The sequence below is a fragment of the Chlorocebus sabaeus genome, chromosome 18 (assembly GCF_047675955.1).
Source record: "Chlorocebus sabaeus isolate Y175 chromosome 18, mChlSab1.0.hap1, whole genome shotgun sequence".
Lineage (NCBI taxonomy): Eukaryota > Metazoa > Chordata > Mammalia > Primates > Cercopithecidae > Chlorocebus > Chlorocebus sabaeus.
In genome coordinates this window covers 31,969,875-31,996,670 of record NC_132921.1, presented here as the reverse complement: position 1 = coordinate 31,996,670, position 26,796 = coordinate 31,969,875, and the positions used below count along the sequence as shown (strand labels likewise).

Below are 26,796 nucleotides of genomic sequence, written 5' to 3'. Positions count from 1 at the left end.
TTAGGAGACTGAAATATTTTTTTTAAAGTTGTTATTCAAACTGAAGGAGTTTTTCCCTGTGATCTATAATCGCCACGTGCCCGTTCTGTATACGGCCATCCTGGGCTTTTTCAATCCCACGTCCACTACCTAAGAGAACACGTCTGCAAGGCTTGGAGTGAGTACGGTACAATCAGCTTCAGATGTTAAGCAAATATTCCAACCTGGAGTAGGAAAATGGAATATGGATGGGGCTTTAAGAAGGTGAATGGTCAGGCAAAGGATCTTAGTGGATGAAAGATAGTGAAGATTCATCCCAACCAAAGACCAAAAACGACACATATGAGCAAAACATCAGGAAGAACACTCCTGTGTGGAAGATATTACACGGAAAACAAAAGAAGAGTCACTTTTTCCCTTTTGGTTTAGCCCGCTCTGTTCCTCAGGTCGACCGTCACCACCTGACACACAGCTACCTGGGAAGGAGGTAAACGCAGACACTGCCCTCGCTGCCCAGGGGAAGCCCGGAAGCGCGCCCAGAGCCAGGCTCCAGGCGGGTGCCACCGAGCGCGGACCTCCCTCGCATCCTAGAGCGGCCGTGCGGGACCCGGCCGGCGGCGCACTTCCGCCCGGGCGCATTGCAACCCCACGGACGGTTGGGCCAGGGTGCGGGCCTGCGCCTCCCTCGGCTTCTGGCGCGGGCCTCGAGGGTGAGTGCGGTGGGCATGCCAGAGGGGGGCGGGCGCGCTTCCTCGGGACTCGCCGGCTCGACCAGGCCCGGCCCGGCGCCGGGGACCTAAGCCTGGGGAGCGCCCGGGAGCGAGGACGCGCCTCGTTCACCGCCCCGGGCCGGAGCTTCGGCTGCCCGGCGCCGCCGCCCACCCCGCCTTTTTCGAGGCTAACACGGTCTCATGGGGGAGCCTGAGCTCTCTAGAGGCGGAAATCTGGCCTCTGGCCCTGCCTGTACCTCGGCCTCTCACTTTCCGCCTCCCGGCCCCGGTTCTTTCAGCTCTAAGATGGAGGACGGCGGTATCTGCCCTATGCACAACGCAGGGTGATTGCAGGGTTGACACTGCCTGTCTGAAAACGAAGGAGCTCTGGTTCTCAACCTGGCAGCCAGTAGAATCGCTTGGGAAGCCTCCAAATGCTGATGCCCCATCATCACCGGGGAATTGTGATCTGTGGCCAGGACCGAGATCCACGGGCCCAGAGTGAAATGACAGTACTGTGATCACGACTGGAATATGCACTTCGCCGAATGTGGATCACAGTCTTGAGAAAGCAAGCAGCTGGGTTTTTGTTTTTGTTTTTTGTCCAAGAAGACAGGGACCTAATCTGGTTTGCTCGCATTTAATTCCTAGTGCCTAGAATGGTGCATGTCCCAAAACATGCACCATTGATGAAATAATTTCTAATTATTTCCCGACCTGTTTGGAGGGTTTTCATTTTATTTGTTTTAAATTATTATGGAAACCTTCAAGTCATGTATGAAAATTGAATAGTATACTGAACTTCCAATTCATGATCAATCCTGTTTCATCTGTTACCCTCTCCCCCACTGTAGTGTTTGAAAGCAAATCTGAAATGTAACGTTCCATCTGTTATCTTGTTCATGTTTATAAAACACAATAACACCTTTTAAAACATAAAGCCATTATCAGTGTGATTAGCACCTCATTTTACCCTCTACTATCCAGTCAGCATTTACATTTTCGTAGTTGTCTTTCTCCTCTTCCCCGGTTTGTCCAAATCAGTATCCGAAGAAACTACACACGTTCCATTTGGTTGATGTCTGTTAGATCTCTCTTAATCTTTTCCCCTCTGTGTCTATTTTGTTCCCCGTATTTTACTTGAAGAACAAGTCATTTGTACGGTTCACGTTTTCTACATCCAGGATTTTGCTTTTTCCATCTCCTTTAATAAGCAGATATTTAGACCTGCAGCCTTGTTCAGGTCAGGTTCTATTTTTTGGCAAGAGAGCTTAATGGAGGATTACTGTGTTTTTCACATTGTATCACGCCAGGAGCTAGATAGCATCTTGCCTCTTTGTGGACCTTTTAGCATCATAGGGTAACAATTGACCAGGGAATGCCAGCAAATACATGCAAAAGAAATGAGACACTATCACCTTTTGGCAACCTCTAATGAAATAATGGATTCTGGCAATGATCACTAGTGGCTGTTAACATCAGAAAGAGAGACAGCTAGACAATGCGTGCTGCCTAATGGGGTGCTTCCATCAGACAGCACACGTTTGTCTTATCAAGTATTCTTGGAGTAATGGGGTTGGTGTGTATAGATGAAACATGATTGCCCATGAATTAACAATTGTTGAAGTTCGATGATGGGTGTGTGGCATTGCATTATGCTAATTTCTACTTCTATATGTGTCTGAAGTTTTTCAGAATAAAACTTCTTTTAAAAAGATTGATTAGTTGGTGAGTTTAGATCAACCTGATCCATCCATTGCAGTTCTCTGTTAGCCTTTTCACTAAGTGGTTCTCAAATCTGACTCCATGTTAGGATCACAGGAGAAGGCTTTTTATTTATTTTATTTTTTATTTTTTAATACTGAAACATGTCTCACTTGCAGAATTTCCTATCTAAATGTTCTGGGATGGAGCCCAATTATTGATGTGGTTTTTTGTTTTGTTTGGGACTACAGGTGTATGCCACCATGCCCGGCTAATTTTTTATAGAGACAGAGTCTTGCTGTGTTTCCCAGGCTGGTCTTGAACTCCTGGCCTCAAGCCACCCTGCCAAAATGCTGAGTTTACAAGCATGAGCCACCATACCTTCACTGATATGTTTTAAAAGCTCTCCAGGTGATTCTAATATGCCCCCGGGGTTATGTACTACTGATCTAAATCCATTATTTGTTAGGGATGACAAAGTGATTATATTCTATTATTCCTTGTGCAGTTTATTTGCCTTTACAAATATTAACTTTCTGCATTCTATTTATTCTTACCTATCTTGCAAATCAATAAGGAAGCCTCTGCAAATAAAGCTCCTTTATTATCAGAGGAAGACTTGATCTTGGAGGTGAAAATGTAGAGTAACACATGGAAGGGATATTAGCAATAACCTCAAGGCTATGCTTAAGGTAGAGATGCACCACCTTATGTATGACGGTTGGGGGCAGGAAATATGGGGAGGAGCTGTTTCCCAAAATGGAAAGGAAGACTAGATGGTGTGTAGTTAGAGAAGCATGTTTGGGCGTATGACACATTTCCAAAAAAAAAAAAAAAAAAAAAAAAAATCAGCGTTAAGTAAATATAAATTTTAAAAAAATTAAATAAAATGCCACTTATTAAAACATAATCCAAAGATTTAAAAGAAAAGTTAATCCCCCATGCAGCCCCCACCCCATCACTTTAATCACCCCTGAAATAACACATATTAACAGGATGGTGTGTATCCTCTCCCACATCAGACTTCCTCTGTCTTACATAAATGTAGGGGTTTGGGGTATTGTTATAAAAATGACATCATGCCATAGCTGTCTGTAACTTTTCTCTGTCATCCCTCCATGACAGTAGTTACAGAAGACTTTATTAGGTGCAGAATAAATAGTTGATAGAATAAACAATAGTACAAATGTACAATAAAATATTCAGCCATTTTCCTATTGACATATTTAGATTGCTTCTATATTTTAGCCAACTTGAGACTACCACAATATGCGTCATTGTACATAGATCTTTATTATTTGGGTAGATTCTGAAAAATGGGAATTGCTGGGTGAAAGCATATAATTATCAACAGCATCATTATTACTGGTAATATATATTGCCAAATTATTCTCCCAAAGCATAATCGCAATTCATAACTTTGTCACCATTAGTTTGTGACAGTACCCATTTGCCCTCATCCTGGTTAGCACTGGCTAGCATTGCTCCATTGATACTTGCCTGCCAACTGATGTGTGGTAAATGGTCGCTTTGTTTGTTTGTTTGTTGTGAGAGTGTTCTTGTTCTGTCTTGTTCTGTCACCCAGGCTTGAGTGCAGCAGTGAGATCACGGCTCACTGCAGCCTTAACCTTCCAGGTTCCAATGGTCCTCCTGCCTCGGCCTCCTGACAAGCTGGGACTACAAGCACATGCCTCCATGTCCAGCTGATACTTGTTTTTAATTTTTTTGTAGAGACAAGGTCTCACTATGTTGCCTAGGGTGGTCTCAAACTCCTGGGCTCAAGCGATCCTCCCACCACTGCCTCCCAAAATGCTGGGATTACAGGCATGAGCTACTGCACCTAGCCTCTTTTTTCTTTATTTTGCATTCCACTAACTAACTGAAGACTGAACCCTTATCTTTTATTTATTACTGTTAATTTTTTAAATTGATACATGATAGTTGTTTGAAACTTTTTCATGCTTATAGGCCATTTGGATTTCTTCTGTGATTCGTGTGTGTGTGTGTGTGTGTGTATATATCCTTTGCCTGGTTTTCTGTTGCACCAGTCTTTTTGTATTTTGAATGCATTTGCATAAACTTTTTTTTAGGAGCATTAACCCCCTCTCATAAGGGGGTCCAAACTATTTTCTTCAGGTTTTTTTTCCTTGTCCTTTGACTTTATGAGTCTTGATATGTATACAAGATTTTATTTAGTTAAAATGTCTGTTTTTAAAATTTCTGGATTTTATGTCTTGCCAATAAGGGCTTCCCATCTCCATAGTTAAAGGTGTAAACATTCTCCTAATTCTTTTGAACATGTTATTGGATTTTTTACATTGAAATTTCTTAACTATGTGAAATGTGTTTTTATATACAATGCAAAGTGAGCATCTTGCTTTGCTTTTTTCTGCCAGAACAGCCAATTATGTCAGTCCCATTCATTAAAGAAACCACACTTTTTACACCTTCGTTGTATACTGTATTGATTCCAATAGGTAGTTAGTTTATTTCTGAACTTTCCCTTCCCTTTTATCTCTATTTTTGTGCCAATATTATTCTGTTTTATTTATTTATTTATTTATTGAGACAGAGTCTCACTCTGTCACCCAGGCGAGAGTGCAATTGCACAATCTTGACTCATTACAACTGCTGCCTCCCAGATTCAAGCGATTCTCCTGCCTCAGCCTCATGAGTAGATGGGATTACAGGTGTGTGCCAGCATGCCCGTCTAATTTTTGTATTTTTAGTAGAGACAGGGTTTCACCATCTTGGCCAGGCTAGTCTCAAACTCCTGACCTCAGGTGATCCACCCACCTCAGCCTCCCAAAGTGCTGGGATTACAGGCATGAGCCACCGTGCCCGGCCTATTCTGTTTTAATTATGTCAGATTGCTGTAGTAAATGTTAATACCTAGAAAGGCAGGTCACTACTCACTGCGTTTTGGAATTTTCTTGCCCCTTCTCAGACATTTATTTTTTCTTCCGTATGATTTTTGGATTGTTTCTGTTCCAAAATAAATCCCACTGGAAATCTGATAGAATTTGCACCAAATATATCTACATTAGCTTAGGAAAGATGAACATCTCTGTGATTTCAGGTTATCCTATCAAGGACGTAATGTGTATCTCTTATTTGTGTGAATCTTTTGGGTGCTGTTCCTTTTCTGCTAACTTTATTTCTGGTAATTTTGTTTTTGCTCTTGGAATGGGTTCCCCCCCCCATTTCTGTTTTTATCTTGTTATTGCTAAGACTGAGAAGAGTTATTGAAGTTTTTGTATCTTATATATCCAGCTGTTGGTCAAATTATCTTATAGTAGTTTTTCTTAAGCTTGTTTTCTTCCCTGACGTCAATGTGGATAATCTATAATCGGTTATGTATAAATTTCAGTTCATTCTAATTTATTCTGTTTGATACACATCTTCCATCTCATAAGTATATCAGCGATGTCAGATGCACCTGGAAATAGTGAAAGGAATAGTGCTAGGAGTTGGAATAAACCTGCACATTCAACAAGTGATCATTGCTGATCACTTAAAATAGCAGAGTCCCAAGTCCTCGTGAGTCATGGACCATGTCACGTAGGGAGTGAGACATTTGTTCAGCATTATTGTGAAATATCAGCATGACTGGAGAGCATCATAGAGCATTACTGTTATGATTGTTTAGAGAAAGGGCTGATCATTATGGGCATCAGAGACACCATTTGGTAGGCATCATTAAATACCATCTCTTGCCCAGTATCTCAGCTAGAGTTGTTGTTGTTTAGTGTTTGTTAGAAGGAATTTTATTTTATAGTTAATAAGTAGAGAGTACAGAGAGTTCCCATATACTCTCTTATCTCTCACCCCTCAGTTTCCCTTGTACTAACATCTTGCATTAATGTGGTACATGTTCAGAAGCTTAAGGCTCATGAAAAAAAAAAAGAAAAATGTGCTACAGGGTACAGTTGATGAGCCAATATTGATACACTGTCAACTAAAGTTTACATTGAATTCATTCACTCTAGTGTTGTTCATTCTGTATACAATTGACCAATGTATAATGATGTATGTATGTCTTACTATATCATACAGAATCATTTCACTGCCCTAAACATCCCCTGTGCTCCACTTGTTCATTCTTCCTTCGCTCCTCCTGTATCACTAGCAAGGGCTATTCTTTTTACTGTCTCCATAGTTTTGCCTTTTTGAGAACATCACATAGTTAAAATTCAACTATAGTTTTTAATTGCCTGGGTTTGGTTATTTTTGTTTGTTTGTGTGAACAATTATACAAGATTTGTTAACTTGTAGTTTTGCCAAGTTATTTAAAATCTTACTGTGGATATGTGTGGAGTACTATGAGAGAACAAGAATCCAGACTTCTAAATAACCAAAAAGTAATAATAGTGATAAATATTACAGGAATGTGTTTTTGGTGCAGTGATATGAAATAATCCACAGATGATCTTTCTGTTGCAGGGTGGAAGATGTCTATGGATGTGACATTTCTGGGGACGGGTGCAGCATATCCATCTCCAACCCGGGGTGCCTCTGCTGTGGTCCTTCGGTGTGAAGGCGAGTGCTGGCTCTTTGACTGTGGGGAGGGAACACAGACACAGCTTATGAAAAGCCAACTTAAAGCAGGTTAGTGTGCCTTCAGCTATCTCATTAAGATTTTTTTGTTGTCCTGCTTCATTTTCTTGGCGCTCTCTGGACATTTTGTTCGGAAACAGCCCTCATGGTTGCATCCCACTTCAATGCTAGATCCTGGTGAGACTTGGAAGGCCTGCAGGCATCTGGCCACATCCACTGGACTTCATTTACTTTTTACTTGCTTTTCATTTATCCTGTGGATGTTGAGAGCAAGGGTTCATGTAGGCTCGGGGTTTGGGAAATGTCATGGGATATACCAGGCATATTAGATGGACACTACTTTAGCAAGGAAGCAGTGTACATACTTACTTCCACCAGGAGATAGTTTTCCTGAGAGATGCAAAGGGTAGGAAATGTTTGGAGGAGGGAGATGCTCTTTTCCTCTTGACGTTATCAGGGCAAACTTCTCAGAGAAGTTGACTTGTCGGTTGTCAGAGGAGGAGGAGGAATTTTAGGGCTGAGGAGAAGAGGGGCATTTCAGCCAGAGAGAATGGAGTGAGCAGAGGCCAGCACCCAGGAGACAGAGCAGTCCAATGGTGAAAAGCTTCAGCTCAGAGTCAGGCAGACCTGGGTTCTAGTCCTGGCTGTGTGTTGGGCTTGTGACCTTAGCAGATCAGCAAACTTCGACTTTACTTTCCCCATCTTGCAAATGGGGATAAAAAGTCTACTTAGAAAGGGTGTTATGAGAATTACATGTAATCACTTATTCTCTGTGTGGGTGCCTCTTTCTCAGTTAAATCTTAGCTCAAATGCCATCTTCTCAGAGGCTTTACCAGACCCTCCTGGATTAAGGAATGACTCTCACCCCAGTCATTCCTTTACTTTGTCCTATTTTTATTGACTTCTTTGCATTATCAGTATCTGAAATTATGTTATTTAGTTTGTTTCTGTGTTCTTTATCTCCCTATACTGTAAAGTAGGTTCCATGATCATTTATATACCTAGTAGGTGCCTAGCTATATCTCTTCAGCTAGGCATCTTACTAAGTATGTAAATGATTATGGAACTTACTTTACTTTAGTGAGATGGATAAGACTTTTAGCAACTTAGCATAGTGCCTCTCACTTATTAGGTCTTGATAAATAGTATTGAAATCATTATTCCTACAACTCATCACAGTACCTGGCACTTGGTGACTAAAGATACTTCTAGTGTTCAAGGATCTCTTGGTCTAGTGATGGAAACTGACATGCAAACGGACGGTAATCAATCATGTAATCTGATAAGTAGAATAATGGAGGTATTTTCTAAGTACTTTGGAACACAAAGGAGGGGGAAGTAACTAACCATTCATTAAGAGAAGGCATCCCAGAGATTGTTAACAGTTGAGCTGGGATCCAAGAGATAAATAGAAGTTTTTCTGAGAGAGAAGTAGAGATGGACATTGAGGGAACAGACAACAAAGTGAGCAACAAGTAAGGAAGTTTCCAGGAAACTGGAAACTTGGGGAGCATTGAGTAGTTGGCTAGGGTAGATGGAACTAAGAATGCTGAAAAGGTGAGGGCTGACTGTGAAGTCCTCTGTAGCACAGTAAGATATTTAGACTTTATTATTTTACTGGGAAAAAGGAACCATTCATGTTTTTAAGGGGGGAATAATGCGATCTTGTTTGTGTTTTAGGACAGAATTTTCTGATGGCACATGTATTGGGAGAGAGAGAATAGCATCAGGGAGACCAGTTCCAAGGCAGTTGCAATTCACTTGTATTAATTTATTTTCATACTGCTATGAAGAAATACCAAAGACTGGGTAATTTATTAAAACAACAAAAAAAGAGGTTTAATGGACTCGCAATTCCACATGACTGGGGAGGCCTCACAATCATGGTGGAAGGCGAAGGCAGAGCAAAGCCATGTCTTACATGGTGGAAGGCAAGAGAGCATGTGCAGGGGAACCACCCTTTATCAACTCATCAGATCTCATGAGACTTATTCACTATCATGAGAACAGCATGAGAGAACCTGCCCGCCATGATTCAATTACTTCCTACCAGGTCCCTCTCATGACATGTGGGGATTATAGGAGCTACAATTCAAGGTGAGATTTGGGTGGGACATAGGTAAACCATATCATTCCACCCCTGACCCCTCTAAAACCTTATGTCCTCACATTTCAAACCAATCATGCCTTCCCAATAGTCCCCCAAAGTCTTAACTCATTTCAGCATTACTTCAAAAGTCCACAGTCCAAAGTCTCATCTAAAACAAGGCAAATCCCTTCTACCTGTGAACCTGTAAAATCAAAAGAAAGTTAGTTACTTCTTAGATACAGTGGGGGTACAGGCATTGGGTAAATATACCCATTCAAAATGGGAGAAATTGGCCAAAACAAAGGGGCTACAGGCCCCATGCAAGTCCAAAATCCAATAGGACAGTCAAATCTTAAAGCTCTGAAATGATCTCCTTTGACTCCATGTCTCACATCCAGGGCATGCTGATGCAAGGGGTAGATTCCCATTATATTGGGCAGTTCCACTCCTGTGACTTTACAGGGTGCAGCCCACTTCCGGGCTGTTTTCATGGGTTGGTGTTGAGTGTCTACAGCTTTTCCATGCACACAGTGCAAGCTGTCAATATATCTGCTATTCTGAGTTCTGAAGGATAGTAGCCCTCTTCTCACAGCTCTACTAAGCAGTGTCCCAGTGGCTGTGTGTGGAGTCTCACACCCCATATTTCCTTTCCACACTGCCCTAGTAGAGGTTCTTCATGAGGGCTCCACCCCTGCAGAAGACTTCTGCCTGGACATCCAGGTTTTTTCCATACATCCTCTGAAATCTAGAAGGAGGTTCCCAAACCTCAATTCTTGACATCTGTGCTTCCACTGGCCCAACACCACATCTAAGCTGCCAAGGCTTGGGGTTTGCACTCTCTGAAGCAACAGCCTGAGCTATACCTTCGCCCCTTTAAGCCACACTGGTACGCAGAGCACCAAGTCCTGAGACTGCACAAAGCAGCAAGGCCCTGGGCCCAGGCCAGGAAACCATTTTTCCTTCTAGGCATCTGGGCATGTGACTGCTGGGAAGACCTCTGACATGCCCTGGCAACATTTTCCCCATTGTCTTGGTGATTAACATTTGGCTCCTCATTACTTACACAAATTTCTGCAGCCAGCTTGAATTTCTCCTCATAAAATGGGATTTTCTTTTCTATCACATCGTCAGGATGCAAATTCTCTGAACTTTTATGCTCTGCTTCCCTTTAAACATAAGTTCCAATTCCAAACCATATCTTTGTGAATACATAAAAGTGAATGCTTTTAAGAGCACCCAAGTCACTTCTTGAATGCTTTGCTGCTTAGAAATTTCTTCTGCCAGATACCCTAAATCATCTCTCTCAAGTTCAAAGTTCCACAGATCTCTAGGGCAGTGGCACAATGCTGCCCTCTTTGCTAAAGCATAGCAAGAATCATCTTTGCTTCAGTTCCCAATGAGTTCCTCATCTCCATCTGAGACCACCTCAGTCTGGGCTTTTTGGTCAAAACCATTCAACGGGAAATTCCAAACTTCCACGTCTTCATGTCTTCTAAGCCCTCCCAAGTCTTTAGGAAGTTCTAAACCTTCCCACATTTTCCTCTCTCCTTCTGAGCACTCCAAACTGTTCCAACCTCTGCCTGCTACCCAGTTCCAAAGTCATTTCCACATTTCCAGGTATCCTTATAGCATTATCCCACTCTACCAATACCAATTTACTGTATCAGGCCATTTTCATACTGCTATGAAGAAATACCCAAGACTAATTTATTAATAAAAAAAAAAAAGAGGTTTAATGGACTCACAGTTCGACATAGCTGGGGAGGCCTCACAATCATGGTGGAAGGCAAAGGCAGAGCAAAGGTATGTCTTACATGGTGGCAGGCAAGCGAGCATGTGTAGGGGAACTGCGTTTTATCAAACCATCAGACCTCATGAGACTGATTCATTGTTGTGAGAACAGCATGAGAAAACCTGCCCCCATGATTCATTTGCTTCCCACCAGGTCCCTCCCATGATGTGGGGGACTATGGGAGCTACAATTCAAGATGAGATTTGGGTGGGGACATAGCCAAACCATATCATCACTGTGTGTGTGTGTGTGTGTGTGTGTGTGTGTGTGTGTGTGTGTGTGAGAGAGAGAGAGAGAGAATGAGGATGTTGAAGTGTAGAGATGGAGATGAGAGATTCAATTTAAGAGATATTTGTAGAGCCAAGAGGAGGTGGTCACTGAATGTCTAGTGTGTAAGGAAGTGAAGAATTAATACAAGTTACTGATGTTGATGCCCTGGACTTAGAGAAGAAGTCAGGAAAAGAGTTGTTAGAGGAAGGAGCTAATGCATATTGTTTGGGACATGTGGCCTTCAGGTATGTACAGTTGAACCCTAATTATATACTGTCTTGTGTTGAAACTTTGAGATAAGTCAGGTGCTATTCTTTGCTTTACTTGGATCGTACAGAGATTCCTTTCATGAGAACCTTCATGAGAGCCCTCCGGGCAGGCACAGGTCAGAGTAGAGACTTGATAACATTTCAGACAGTAGGAGTTGAGGTGGCAAGGTGTACTAAAATAGAAACAAGAAATTGTTAAGAGTGAGTACCAGAGGTTTGGCTGTGGGAAAACATCTTTTTATTTAATACGTGTGTTAGTTATCTGATATTATCTAATAATGCATAACATTATAAATTTAGTGGCTTTTTTGCATTTATTATCTCCTAGTTACTGTGGGTTAGGGAGTTCGGGCCTGGCTTAGCTAGGTTTTCTGCCTCAGGGTCTCAGTAGACTGCAGTCTAGGTGTTGGCTGGGGTTACAATTTCATCAGAGGTCCAGCTGGGGAAGATTTCTCAGCTCTTTCAGGTTGTTGGCAGAACCCATACAGTGGTAGGACAGTCTGCCCTGAGCTCTTTGAGTTCTCTGCATTGTGGGTTTCTGCTTCATGGTAGCTTACTTCTTCATAGCCAGCATGGGAGAAGGAGACTCTAGAGTAAGTCTGCTAGCAAGATGGAGTCTTATGTCCCATAATGTAATCACATTGCATTCTTGTGCCATATTCTACTGGTTAGAAGCAAGTCACAAGTTCTGGCCACACTGAAGGAGAGGGGATTATAGGATGTGAACACCAAGGGGTAGGGGCCACAGGGACCACCTAAAATATCCACCACAATTTTACAGTTCCTTTATATATGATTTTTTTTTTTTTTTTGAGACAGAGTCTTGCTCTGTCACCCAGGCTGGAGTGTAGTGGTGCGATCTTGGCTCACTACAACCTCTGCCTCCTGGGTTCAAGTGATTCTTATGCCTCAGCCTCCTGAGTAGCTGAGATTATAGGCACACACCACCACACCTGCCTTTTTTTTTTTTTTTTTTTGTATTTTTAGTAGAGATGGGGTTTTGCCATGTTGCCCAGGCTGATGTCAAACTCCTGAGCTCAGGCCATCCGCCCACCTTGTCCTCCCAAAGTGCTAGGATTCAGGTGTGAGCCACTGCGCCCAGTGGCTCATGCCTGTAATCTCAGCACTTCGGGAGGCCAAGGCAGGAAGATCACTTGAGGCCAGGAGTTTGAGACCAACCTGGGCAACATAAAGAGACTCTGTCTCTACAAGAAATAAAAAAGCCGGATGTGGTGGTTTGCACCTGTGGTCCCAGCAGGAGGCTGAGGCGGGAGGATCCTTTGAGCCCAGAAGGTCAAAGCTGCAGTGAGCCATGATTGAGCCACTGCACTCCAGCCTGGTGACAGAGCAAGATCCTGTCTCAACAAATAAGTAAATAAGCATGAATGCATGCATTCATACATATAGTTGGTAAATCTAATCCTGGCCACAAAAACCCAAACAAACAAACAAACAAACAAAAAACCCCAAAAGCCCAAAGGAGCCTTTAGTTTACTACATTTCTATAGGCTTAGAAAAAAAAATTTCTGAGGCCAGGAGTGGTGGCCCACACCTGTAATCCCAGCACTTTGGGAGGCCAAAGCAGGTGGATCACGAGTGAGGTCAGGAGTTTGAGACCAGCCTGGCCAACAAGGTGAAACCCCATCTCTACTGAAAATATAAAAATTAGCAGGGTGTGGTGGCAGGTGCCTGTAATCCCAGCTACTTGGGAGGCTGAGGCAGGAGAATTGCTTGAACCTGGGAGGCAGAAGTTGTGGTGAGCCGAGATCACGTCACTGCACTCCAGCCTGGGCGACAGAGCGAGACTCCATCTCAAAAGAAAAAAAAAGAAAACTTTCTGGCCTTAGAGAGGAAGGTGAGATAGTAATCCCAGAGCATTAACTGTGACTCTCTAGTACTTCATTCAGATGCCCCCAGTCTCAAACTGGAATGAAGCACCCTCAGTACATACTAATTTCTCTCCATAACCTATTACGGACCTATCATTGGGTCCTATCATTAGGTCCATAATAGGTTGAAACCCTTTCAGCTTGTACTACCTCCAGGGTTAATAAGTTTTGAATACAATTGCAGTTTTGTTACATGGATATATTACATAGTGGTGAAGTCTGGGATTTAGTGTACCCATCACCAAATAATGTACATTGCACCCATCAGGTAACTAATCATCCTTCATCCTCCAGCCACCCTCCCACTCCTCCAAGTCTTCCATGTATATTATTCTATACCCTATACTCATGTGTACATATGAAATGATTATTAAAAGTATTATAGGCCAGGTGCGGTGACTCACGCCTGTAATCCTAGCACTTTGGGAGGCCGAAGTAAGCGGATCACCTGAGGTCGGGAGTTTGAGGTGACCTCCTCGAACATGGTGAAACACCGTCTCTACTAAAAATACAAAAATTAGCCGGGCATGGTGGCGGACGCCTGTAATCCCAGCTACTCAGGAGGCTGAGGCAGGAGAATCGCCAGAGCCTGGGAGTTGGAGGTTGCAGTGAGTAGAGATCGAGCCACTGCACTCCTGCCTGGGTGACAGAGCAAGACTCTGTCTCAAAAAAAAAAAAAAAAAAAAAAAAAGAAAAGAAAAAAGTACTGTAAGAGCATGATTTTTTAAATGATATAAAAAGTATAAATGCTTATTGTAAAAACTCAAAACAGAAAACTGTAAATAAGAAAAGTCCGAGTCCCCCCATAGGTGAATTTCCTATGTATATAGATATGGTGACAGTACGGAGTGTGTGTGTGTGTGTGTGTGTGTGTATAGTTCTGCATACATAGAATTATACTGCTCTTGGCATAACCTGCTTTTTTTTTCAACTGAACAATGTATACAAACCATATATTGCAGCTTTTCCAAATCCAGTAAATATACCTATGTCTTTATTTTTGGAGAATGCTCAGTATTCCACTCCTCTGTAGATGACATATTCCCCCATAACTTCCTTGTTTCCAAGGGAGAGGGAACTCAGGCATTTTTGTGTCTTCATTTGAGAGCTTCCTCATACCTTTGATAATTGTGGTTGCCATTCCTTCTCCCTTTGAAATCAGGTTTCTTGAAAAATGAAGTGTTTGTCTCCCTGAAACTATGATAACTGTAAGAAGCAGTTTTTTACTTAATTTGCCTCACTTCGGGTTCACAGGTTGTTTTGGTGTTCAGTTTGGCTTTGTTTTAGAGTAGATAGGGAAAGGGCCCAGAAAGTCAGATGCTGGCAGTTTTTAGGCCACTGGGGGATCTGGACTCAGTGACTGCTGTAGTTCTTTTTTTTTTTTTTAAGATGGAGTTTAGCTCTTATTGCCTAGGCTGGAGTGCAATGGCGTGATCTCGGCTCACCACAACCTCCACCTCCTGGGTTCAAGCGATTCTCCTGCCTTAGCCACCCAAGTAGCTGGGATTACAGGCATGCGCCATCACACCCAGCTAATTGTGTATTTTTAGTAGAGACAGGGTTTCTCCATGTTGATCAGGCTGATCCGCCTGATCAAACTCCCGACCTCAGGTGATCCGCCCACCTTGGCCTCCCAAAGTGTGATTACAGGCATGACCCACCGCGCCTGGCCCTATTGCTATAGTTATTTTGTCTGCAGAGTCCTCAGGTCACGCATGGAGGTGGCTTGGCAATCTGGACAGGGAGATTGGGGAAATGAGAGATTCAGGCAGTAAAAAAAAACAGCAAAAAGGAGCATATTGAGGAAACTTCTAGCGTGCCTCCTGGGGATTCACAAGTTCTACAATCAGCCTGTGCCAATCTATTGTTCTCTCTGTTGCTGGGGCCTGAGCTTGATGTTGTAATTCTGGGAAGGCTTCCTTGGAGAACACTTGATATTATGGAACAAATCACATTATAGTAAACTATTCCTGTTCTTTTATAGTATCAGTAAACTGTTTCTGTACTTTTATAGCATCAAATATTTAAAATAGGTGGGCCTTGAGCAAAGGACCAGAAGCCTCTTTTGTACTAGAAATGTGTAAATTGTGGTTGTTACTTTTGAAATGCCATGTGGTGCATCTCAGAAAATGCTGATGTGGCATACTGCCACATTCCAGCAATAAATTCGGTTTACCATTGGCTAAACCAAGTTATAACCTAAGCCCATATGCACTGAAAAAACTGTTGTGTTAGTTCAGACTGAAAGGAAGAATGGACCCAAGTACCCTTACATAATCGGCCCTCCTGCAATCTGGCATCTGTTGCCCATCTTCCTTCTCAGTTCCTCACCTTGTTCCTCTCCTACCTCCATTCTCCCTCCTCCTTTTCCCCTCCCTTCCTCACCCTCCTTCCTTTTTCTCCATCTTCTTCAACCTCACCCAGACAAGCAGGCTGTGACCTGATTGGTTAATCCCTGTCCAGCATAGGGAGTCCTTAAAAGGCAATTTTGGGTTCAGGCACTGGTCCAGTCAGTTGGAGCCAGTGGAACATTTTGTTTTCCTGGAATACATGTTTGCTTTTCTCAGAGGGAGCAGTAGGGAGCAATGTAATTGCTAGATGTTTTTGATACTTGAGGCCTATCTATTTAATAGTTAAGTGAATTATTTTGGTACACTTATATATTTTACTTGTTTTTTTGTGTGGCAGAAAATGTATGAAAATACTCTGAGAGCTGTAAAACTATGTAATATGAAGATGTTTTATGAAAAATGTTATATCTTACTGAAACCATCTAGCGGGGCTAGGCACAGTAATCCCAGCACTTTGGGAGGCCAAGATGGGAGAATTGCTTAAGGCCAGGAGTTTGAGACCAGCCTGGGCAACATAGCAAGACCCCATCTCTACAAAATTAAAAAAAAAGAAAAAGCCAGACATAGTGGTAGGCTCCTGTAGTCTTAGCTACTTGGGAGGCTGAGGCGGTAGGATCACTTGAGCCCAGGAGGTCAAGCTGCAGTGAGCTATGATCACACCACTACACTCCAGCCTGGATGACAGAGCGAGACCTGTCTCTTTAAAAAAACTATTAAAAACAAACAAACAAACAAACAACCATCTGATGAAATAAAGCCTGTCTTTCTTGTTTTTGGAATCATGTAGCAAAATGTAAATGAATAAGTTTATGATGGTAAGTATAACTTTTAAATTCAATTTACTATTTTTAATGGAAAGTGTTAGGCTTGTTTCAAATAGCTTTGTATGGGTTTTTAGTTAATGAAAAATTTCCAAATGTATTTCTCTATCTCCATCAAAAGGGAGAATTACCAAGATCTTCATCACACATCTTCATGGAGACCATTTCTTTGGCCTTCCTGGGCTCCTCTGCACAATCAGCCTGCAGAGTGGCTCCATGGTGTCCAAACAGCCTATTGAAATCTATGGCCCTGTAGGGCTTCGGGACTTTATCTGGCGAACCATGGAACTCTCTCACACGGAGCTGATCTTCCGTTATGTGGTTCATGAACTGGTTCCTACAGCGGATCAATGTCCTGCAGAAGAATTAAAAGAATTTGCACATGTGAATAGAGCAGGCAGTCCTCCCAAAGAGGAACAAGGAAGAACTATCCTATTAGACTCAGAAGAAAACTCGTACCTTCTGTTTGATGATGAACAGTTTGTTGTAAAAGCATTTCGCCTCTTTCACAGAATTCCCTCATTTGGGTTTTCAGTCATGGAAAAGAAACGCCCAGGTAAACTCAATGCACAGAAACTAAAAGACCTTGGTAAGTGTCTTTTTTTTGTTTTTTTTGCTTTTTCCCCCCTTCTCATCAATAGGGCTCCCGTTAACTGAAGCTCTAAGAAGTGTCGTAGTAAGGCCAGGAGTGGTGGCTCATGCCTGTAATCCTAGCACTTTGGGAAGCCGAGGCGGGCGGATCACTTGAGTTCAGGAGTTCAAGACCAGCCTTGGCAACATGACGAAATCCCATCTCTACTAAAAATAAAAAACTTAACTGAGCGTGGTGGCATGTGCCTGTAGTCCCAGCTACTTGGGGGGCTGAAGCAGGAGGATCACTTGAACCCGGGAGGTCAAGGCTGCAGTGAGCCAAGATGGAGCTACTATACTCCAGCTTGGGTGACAAAGTGAGACTCTGTCTCAAAAAAAAAAAAAAAAGTGTCATAGTAAACTTCCACTCCTCTATCCCAGGCCTAAAACTGACATTTTCTCCACTTAGTCTGTTTGCCCAAAGTTTGCTTATTAAGGAAAATCCATGGGACCAAAAAATGCTATTTAGAACAAAAGCCAAGTATACATTTGAATCCTGTCTTCAGCTCCCTGGATCCACATTCTTTCTTATACTATCTTGGTTGGCAAGGTGATTTGGGTGATAGTGGTGGTGGCTTTAGGTCCAGGCTTTATTTTTTCACGTCTTCCCTTTGATATGTGTTTTTGATGACATCTTTGGTCTGAGAATTTTTGCCATTGATCTTAACCTTACAACTGCAACCATGTGCTTTCAGAGTTTCCTTCTCTATCTACTTTGCTTACTAATTTAACCTTCATTAAATTAATTTGGTATTCAAAACCCTGTGCCTCAACCAGTTTGATATACCAGGGTTCATTACAGTGGAAAGCAAGCATGCAGAGGTGGGCTTGGGGCCCATCTAAGGCTTCACACCTCCTCCATGCTAAGCCAGTATGCATGAAGGGATCTTCAGCACCTCTTGCGAGGTAGAGTCCAGGTACATTATATCTCCAGTGTCACTGCCTTCATGGGCATGGTGTGGCAGTGCCTGTAAAAAGCACGGTGGCATTTTGTGTGTGCTTGTTTTTTTATTTATGTGATCTCTTCCTCAACTAAAACAAAATGCTAGATAATGAGGAAAAGTGACTTAGGTTAATGGTATTTTTATTACCTGAAAGCCTGTAGAAATACTATTATATTTGGAAACTTTAAACATGATCTGTGTTGGAATTGGTGGTCATGTTATACTAGTTTGTAAGTATTGTCCATAGTGATGATCAGGTCTTATTTTAAATTAGTATGAGATTTAAGCCCACTTTGATTAAGTGTGGAACTGCCCGTCTACCAAGATTAATAATGTACAATTGCCTGAAAAAATGCTCCCTGATCTTGTAATACAAGCAATCTTCACTAACAATTTTTTTATTAAGTTACTTTGTAGGTACTTGTTTTGACGAGGTGTTGATTATATCATGTTTTTTTGGTTTTGTTTTGTTTTGTTTTTGCGGCAGTCTTACTCTGTTGTCCAGGCTGGAGTGCAGTGGTGTGATCTCAGCTCGCTCACTGCAACTTCTGCCCCCTGGGTTAAAGCAATTCTCGTGCCTTTGCCTCCCATGTAGCTGGGACTACAGGTGTGCACCACTACGCCTGGCTAATTTTTTGTATTTTTAGTAGAGGCAAGGTCTCCCCATGTGACCAGGCTGGTCTCGAACTCCTGAGCTCAAGTGATCTGCCTGCCTTGGCCTCACAAAGTGCTAGGATTACAGGCATGAGCCACTGCGCCCAGCCTGATTATATCATTATTTAAATGTACTCTCAAATTTTACCCAAAAGTGAGTTTATTAAATAAAGCATTCTCAAAAACTGTTGTTTCCTTGCACAACAGAGAATCAAGGATGTTATAGTGACTACAATAAGGTCCTAGTGATACTTAGGAGACTAAAACTTGTTTGACATGTATGCATGGGAAATGTTTTAAGTACTAAGGCATTGCTAATATCAATCAACACTGAAACTTTAAAAATGTATAAATAATTCCAGTTTTCCACAAGTAGTAAAACATTTATAACAATTATGGATGCCTTTTCCATTAGCTATTTGCAATGCTGTTAAAATAGACTCTTGAAAAGTCATAAATTCCATTCCTATAATGTAATGTTATCTGCCTTCATCATTAGGTGTTCCACCAGGTCCTGCCTATGGGAAGCTGAAAAATGGAATTTCTGTTGTTCTGGAAAATGGGGTTACAATTTCTCCCCAAGATGTCTTAAAAAAGCCTATTGTTGGAAGAAAAATCTGCATATTGGGTGACTGCTCTGGGGTTGTGGGTGATGGAGGAGTAAAGCTGTGTTTTGAAGCAGACCTGTTGATTCACGAAGCGACCCTGGATGATGCCCAGATGGACAAAGCAAAGGAGCACGGCCACAGCACACCACAGATGGCAGCCACATTTGCAAAGTTGTGCCGTGCAAAGAGGCTGGTTCTGACTCACTTCAGTCAGAGGTACAAACCAGTTGCCTTGGCCAGAGAAGGAGAAACAGATGGCATTGCAGAACTAAAAAAGCAAGCTGAATCAGTGTTAGATCTCCAAGAAGTGACTCTAGCAGAAGATTTTATGGTGATAAGCATTCCCATCAAGAAATGAAACCAGTGTTCCTGGGTGCATACTGACATGTCTGTGAATATGTTACTGAACCTACAGTCCAGTTTTTTATTTCTTGTTTTAGTCTGAGATTATTTGGGTCTTAATAATCCTAAAAAGAATGGAGCTGCATTGATGAATTGGCTCAGTATTTAAAGGGAGCAAGCTTTTTGATAATAAATCTTTTTAAGAGAAAAAAAACCCCAGCATCCTTTTTAAAGTCCAGATTTGACAAAATGATAGACTATTCAGGTATATGTCTCATTTTGTGCTGCTACCACAGATAGCCAATATTCCATGCAGTCCTGGGTTTAGCTTCTGCCCAGCTTTATTGCTGCTATTGGCAAAGAGCACAGGACTCAGCCCTCGTGGCTAAAAATGGTATTTTGGCAGTTTGTATTGAATCTGTTTGTGTTATTAACAGAATAAGGAGAAATGTCATGAAACGCTGGACACGCAGGATTGACGATAGCATGACCATAGCTTTGCTGGAATACTGAATGCAGGGTTTGGCTAGGTGTTTATTTTCACATTTTATTGAACTTTCTGTTTGTCTCTTAACCCATAGTTCTCAGCTTGGGTGACACTGCTCCTCTGGAAGCAGGTTTGAAATTATGGGGATGTTTTCTTGTCACAGTGACTGAGTATGGTGGGGGTGGGTGGTGGTGGTGGTGGTAGTGGTGGTAATGGTGGTACTACTGCTACTGGTATTTAGTCAGCAGGGATCAGGGATGCTAGATGTCCTGCAAAGTTTTGGTCAGTAATGTACAATAAAGAATCATCTCACCCTGAAATGCAAATTGCAGACCCATTGAGATACGCAGCAAGTTAAAGTTTATACTCTTGATGTGAATATAGTTTACCAAAATTAGTGACATAATGAGTCAAATTACTAGGTAAGTCAAATCCAAAAGAGTGAATATGTTAGAATTGCAATGTCATACCAAATAACATTCAAAAGAAATGAGCCATCAAGTGAAGCTTATGAACCTGGAGGTAAAAAATGCTTATCTATTAAACTAAGGTTTCATTTATGTGTCCCTATTAATAAACATTATTTGCCCAACGATGTTTCTTAAAACATGCTCCATGGCTAGACTTGAGTGCTGATCACTCAAAGGGGCTCCTCAGTCAAATCAGTTTGGGAAGCACTTTATTGCTGTCTGCCCTTCTAGGAGTGGTGTAGTGCCCATCAACATGTTAAAAACAGTATTGCTTCAAATGATCGTAAACCAGTGTTGGATGCCAGAAAGACCTGATCCTACAGTCCCGTTCTGTGACTTATGGTGGTACCTCTGTGTGGTCTGGAGCACTCTCCGAGTTTCTTCAGCTTGTTAATTTCAAAAATGGGAAAAACAGTAAGACCCATGTCATAGATTATTAAACAAGACAACATATATAAGGGGCATAGCACATTGCTTAAATGTGTTGAGAAATCCTGCAGTACAGAGGCCTGTCAGCTCTACTGAACCCCTTTCTCAGTCCTATTTCACCAGGTACTACCAATTAACATCTCAGGAACCTGGAGAGCTTTACAGCACACATATTTAGAAACACTGTTGTAGTACTTACTGTTCGATTCCTCTGGGTTCTGGGGCTTCTCTGGCCAAAATTTTTGACTCCTGGCTAGTTGTGGAGACTCCAAAGTGGTGATGATCGGCTGGGGGCAGTGGTTCGTGCCTGTAATCCCAGCACTCGGAGGCAGGCGGATTGCTTGAGCCCAGGAGTTACAGACCAGCCTGCGCAAATGGTGAAACCCCATCATTACAAAAAATACAAAACTTAGCCAGGCATGGTGGTGTGCCTGTGGTCCCAGCTACTCAGGAGGCCAAGGTGGGAGCCTGGGGAGGTTGAGGCTGCAGTAAGCCATGATCATGCTATCGTACTCCAGCCTGAGCAACAGAGCAAGACCCTCTCTCAAAAAAGAAAAGAAAAGAAAAGAAAAAAGCAATGATCAAGATAGGTCTGGTTACTTAAGATGTGATCATCCTGATGTAGTCTTTAGAATGGTCTGCCTTACTGTAGACTCTGCCCCCAGAAAATGCCAAATTTTGATCATGCATAAAGCATGTCATGGTTTCTAAATTCAATTCAAATAAACATTAGACATTTAATATGTACCCAAACTTGTGCAAGAGGCTAGGACTAGAATGGCTCTAGGACTAGAATGGCTTAGATGAGTATCTCTAATGCACGAAGCCCCTGAAGATAGAGATTATGTCTTAGTCACCGCCACATCCTTAGAAATGCCTACCTAGAGCTGAGTGCAGTGGTGTGTGCCTGTAGTCCCAGCTACTCAGGAGGCTGAGGTGGGCGGATCACTTGAGCCTAGGGGTTTAAGTCCATAGCGATATGGCAAGACTCCATCTTGGCTGGGAGCAGTGGCTCACACCTGTAATCCCAACACTTAGGGAGGCCGAGGTGGATGGATTGCTTGAGGCCAGGAGTTTGAGACCAGCCTGGGCAACGTGGCTAAACCCCGTCTCTACTAAAATTACAAAAATTAGCTAGGCGTGGTGGTGCACATCTGTAATCCCAGCTACTCGGGAGGCTGAGGCACGAGAATTGCTTGAACCCAGGAAGTGGAGGTTGCAGTGAGCTGAGATCACGTCACTGCATTCCACCCCCTGCCAAAAAAAAAAAGAAATGCCTACTTATAGTAAGTACTCAGAAATGGTTTAAGTTCAGTAATGAAACTAGCCCATTTCATTGCAGAACTTACCAGAAAGAATTTAAACCACCGGTTTGGTGGTGCCTCATTCACTGAGTACTAAATAAGTGCCAGACTTTATTGTATTGGTAGTACATAAATGAATAGACAAGTGGCAAAATTCCAGCCCTAAGCACACAGCCTAGTGAAAGAGACCAGTAGATAAAAGTAAATCTGTAGTTGCTTCACATGTTCTAATCTTGTAGCCTGGGCACTCGAATTTTGCTGTTCCTGAACATTACTTGGTAGCTGACTTGAGCCATGCCCTTAGAATCAGGCTCTATAAATACGTATGGGCTAAGCCCTCAGAGGCCATGGGAATGTGGAAACGATATGTTGGGTCAAGTGTAGAGTATCAGTCCATGATGATAACTTTTTCTAGACCCTCTTCTGGGCTAAAATTTGTTTTCAATGATAGGGACATTCTAAGAATTTGTGTAGCTAGAATTAAGAAAGTTTATATTAGACTTCTCAGAACCTGTAATCTACCCAAGGATTTGACTTTTAAGTGGGGAGGGTGACCATAATATGCATTGTGCCCCAAATTTACTTGATTACTGAATCCTCTTTTTGCCAAGGAAGATGTTGGAACTTTAGAACTTTAGAAAAGCCATTCTCCATATGTCGCAAAATTATTCTATTTATATTTTTTACCTGCACAATTTATTGAGGAATGATTTCCATGTCTAAACTTAATATATTACTTCCTTTGTCCTAAACTGAGTCAATTGTGAGGAATCCATAGATACCTACTTATTTTAGATTTATTATTATTACTATTTTTTTTTTGAGACAGAGTCTGGCCCTGTATTTTAGATTTTAAAAATGTACACTTGCAGCCAGGCACCATGGTTCACCTGTAATCCCAGCACTTTGGGAGGCCAAGGTGGGCGGATCACTTGACGTCAGGAGTTCAAGACCAGCCTGGCCAACATGGTGAAACCCCATCTCTACAAAAATTAGCTGGGCGTGCTGGCTGGTGTCTGTAATCCCAGCTACTCTGGAGGCTGAGGCAGGAGAATCGTTTGAACCTAGGAGAGGAGGTTGTAGTGAGCCGAGATCACACCACTGCACTGCTTGGGCAAAAGAGCAAGACAGTCTTAAGAAAAAAGTGCACGTTTTAATTCTCCAAAGTTGTTTACACTTTCCCAAATAGACCTTAAATCAGCTCTGTTTAATACTCATGCCTCATTAATGCACTTTTAATGAACTTTGAATTATAAAAGCAGCATATGCTTGGTACAGAATTTTTTTTTTTTTTTTTTTGAGATGGAGTCTCGCTCTGTCGAGGCTGGAGTGCAGTGGTGCGATCTCGGCTCACTGCAACCTCTGCCTCCCAGGTTCACGCCATTCTTCTGCCTCAGCCTCCCAAGTAGCTGGGACTACAGGCGCCCACTTCCACGCCCGACTAATTTTTTATATTTTTAGTAGAGATGGGGTTTCACCTTGTTAGCCAGGAGGGTCTCGATCTCCTGACCTCGTGATCCTCCTGCCTTGGCCTCCCAAAGTGCTGGGATTACAGGCGTGAGCCACTGTGCCCGGCCTGAGAATTTTTTTAACATTCAATAAAAGAAGACAAGTGTTCATAATTCCTTTACCCACAGAGAGCTGTTATTTCTGATCCAGTGGTCCCCAAACTGAGGAGTGAGTGAGAATTACTCAGGGTGTGTAGGTAGACAGAGATCCTTAGGCTCTGCTTTCAAAGACTTAATTCACTAGGTCTGGGGTAATACCCAAGAATCTGCATTTTTAATAAGCCTCCAAGGTGATTCTGAGGTATATGAGTGACAGACCATATTGGGAGAAAGAAACTGTGTATTCTATTCATTTTTAAAGTTTTGTGTATGTTTAGATATTTTGTATATGCTTCTACCTATGTTTGTATATATGTACATTATACACATGTACACATGTATATTTTTACATGTAGGCTGACCTCAACTGTTTTTCTCATTTAGCATATATGAGCATTTCCCCACGGCATTAAGTGTTCTCTGAAAGCATGAATTTAATGATTTTCTATTATTGCATTCTGTAGATACAGTATCATTTAACCATTTTTTTGTTTGGAGGCAGTGAGATTGTTTTCCATTATTATAAATAATACTATCACGAATATTCTTATGCATAAATCTTTATCTCTGAGTATTTCGTTCCTTAGAATTGATTTATCTGAGGGTGAAAATCTGACTTCTTTTTGGAGGTTCTGCGTAGGAATTGCCCACTGGTTTCCCTGCTCTTTTACACTCCTAGCAGCAGTGAATAGGAGTGGCCTGTCTCGGTATTCTATCTGGAGATGATATGGAGTATCATGAGCTCATGACCTTGCTAACTCTTCTTCCCCAAGACATTAGTCCTATGAAGATTATTTTCACCTCCCAGTGCAAATAACTTTGTTATGTCTTGCAAGTAGGACGTATTGTGATTTCCTTGAATATTCTTATGCCAACTTAAAAATTTGGTAGTTTTTACTTTAAGGGTAAAAATCCTTGCTTCAAATATGTCCATGACAGACGTACAGTGAAGGTACTTTTTTACTAACAAAGGTATAAATTTATCATGAAATGTGCTGGTTCTGTCCTTACTGATTGATGGATTTTTCAGGTAATGAATGAGTCAGCATTTTTCTTACATGGGAAGACTAAAAAGGAAGCGCTGGTAATGCTTTGAATGTTCCCTCTTGGCAGGATAAGAATAGAGCGGGGGGTGGGCGGGGGGGGGGGGGAGAGGGAGGAACAGGGAGCGAGTAAGATCGCAAAATTCATTTCTTCCTTAGTAGGAAGTAAACAATGTCTAAAAGTGAAAAATAAATAGTACTCTAAGCATAGTATGTTTTTAAAAAGCAGAAGGAGGGGAGGAGGGACTACTAGATGAATAGTTAAGAGTGGAAGAAGGGATCAGAAGGGTCAAGGGGTGGGGTGGGATGGTCAGGGGACCGCTATTTTTTGTTAGCCAAATAATATTAGCACTATTTGATATTTTAAACTATTTGTGTGTATTCATTTACTTCAAAAATTACATTAAAACGCACACACAGATAAGATGCTGCTCTGAGTAATCTTATCAACTGCATGTCTCCCCATGGGTACTCCAGGCAGTTAGCAGCTGCTCTCAAGCCTTTGTAACATTCCAGTCCCATTCTCCATACTGCAGTCTGAGTCTGTGTGTTTTGTTTTTTTCAAAACGCACATTTGAGTCTCACATTCCCCCTGCTTGAAACTTTTTAGTGGCCATATCTTACCCACCTTCCCAATCTAATCTTTCTCTATACTTCTGCAGCCCCGACCATGTGGGTCTTCTTTCAGTCCTTTGTCAGGACTTTCTGTTGTCATGAAGCCTTTGCTAGGCCTGCTCCCTCTGCCTGGAATGCTCTTTCTCCTGTCCCCAAGTTAACCCTTACTGGGCCTTCAGATCACAGCCCTACAGTCACAGCCTCATGGAAACCTTCCCTGGCCTCCCCACTAGGTAGCATATTACTCTTTTTTTTTTTTTTTTTTTTTTTTTTTTGAGACGGAGTCTCGCTCTGTTAACAGGCTGGAGTGCAATGGCGCAATCTCTGTTCCCTGCAACCTCCGCCTCCCGGGTTCAAGTGATTCTTCTGCCTCAGCCTCCATAGTAGCTGGGACTATAGGTGTGCACTACCACGCCCAGCTAATTTTTGCATTTTTGGTAGAGACAGGGTTTCACCATGTTGGCCAAGATGTTCTTGATCTCCTGACCTTGTGATCTGCCTGCCTCAGCCTCCCAAAGGGCTGGGATTACAGGCGTGAGCCACCACGCCCGGCCGCACATTACTCTTAGAGCACTTGCACCTGACCTTCCTGGTGCTTGGCACTTACTATTTTCATGTTGGTTCTGTGAGCGATGTTTCTCTTTCCCATTAGCATTGTAAGCTTCTCAAGAGCAGAACTGTGCCTTTTGTTTCCCTCTGTGCCTAGCTTGGTGCCTGGAACATATTAGGCACTCGATAAATAGTGTTGACTGGTTCAGTTTTCCCTGTCATCTTGTTATTCAGTTAATATGCAGTGCCTTGTTTTCCTAGGAATTCTTCCTGATCAATATTAAAAACAAACAAAATTTCCATCCCTAGTCTCTGAAGTAAAAGTGGGAAGGAGGATAATGGTTGTCTGTGACTGTAGTGGGGTGAATCCTTTTAAGTACTAATTTTAAAGCTTTAATTTTGTGTCATACGATATGCAGACAGAAACCTGGACCCATGGGAAGGGTTGGAAAAAAGATTTACTCTGCCTAAAAAGTTGGGATGTTAGCTTTTGCAATGTGTAGGGAGATCAGAACAGAGAGGAGACAGCCAAGCCCTAGGCAGGAGTCTGGAGCTCTGTGCAGGTAGGAAAAGTGGGAAAACTTTAAGAACGCAGATATCTGATACTCAATTTCATGTTTCCTGCATTGCTTGGAATTAAATCCGTACTTTCTACCTGACTTTCTTTGAAGTCTGCTATACAC

General features: G+C 42.2%; 1 protein-coding gene and 1 long non-coding RNA gene across 3 annotated transcripts; one reads left to right on the top strand and one right to left on the bottom strand.

Annotated features, from left to right (window-relative positions):
* Positions 1-508: 508 nt before the first annotated feature.
* On the top strand, positions 509-24,901 carry ELAC1 (elaC ribonuclease Z 1). 2 transcript variants are annotated; one of them, XM_073006288.1, is made up of 5 exons: positions 509-689; positions 2,645-2,804; positions 6,837-7,001; positions 16,553-17,020; positions 19,159-24,901. In XM_073006288.1, exons 3-5 carry the CDS (start codon positions 6,845-6,847, stop codon positions 19,623-19,625), a joined length of 1,092 nt encoding a protein of 363 aa, XP_072862389.1. In that variant the 5' UTR covers positions 509-689; positions 2,645-2,804; positions 6,837-6,844; the 3' UTR covers positions 19,626-24,901. The 2 variants fall into 2 exon arrangements, with proteins under 2 accessions (XP_072862389.1, XP_007972176.1); XM_007973985.3 differs by lacking the exon at positions 2,645-2,804 and having other exon boundaries at positions 512-689.
* LOC140708990 (uncharacterized) lies at positions 10,404-16,968 on the bottom strand. Its single transcript, XR_012089298.1, has 3 exons — positions 16,891-16,968; positions 16,563-16,786; positions 10,404-11,543 (listed from the first exon to the last, which is right to left on the bottom strand). It is a non-coding gene; the product is annotated as an uncharacterized lncRNA (long non-coding RNA).
* Positions 24,902-26,796: the final 1,895 nt, after the last annotated feature.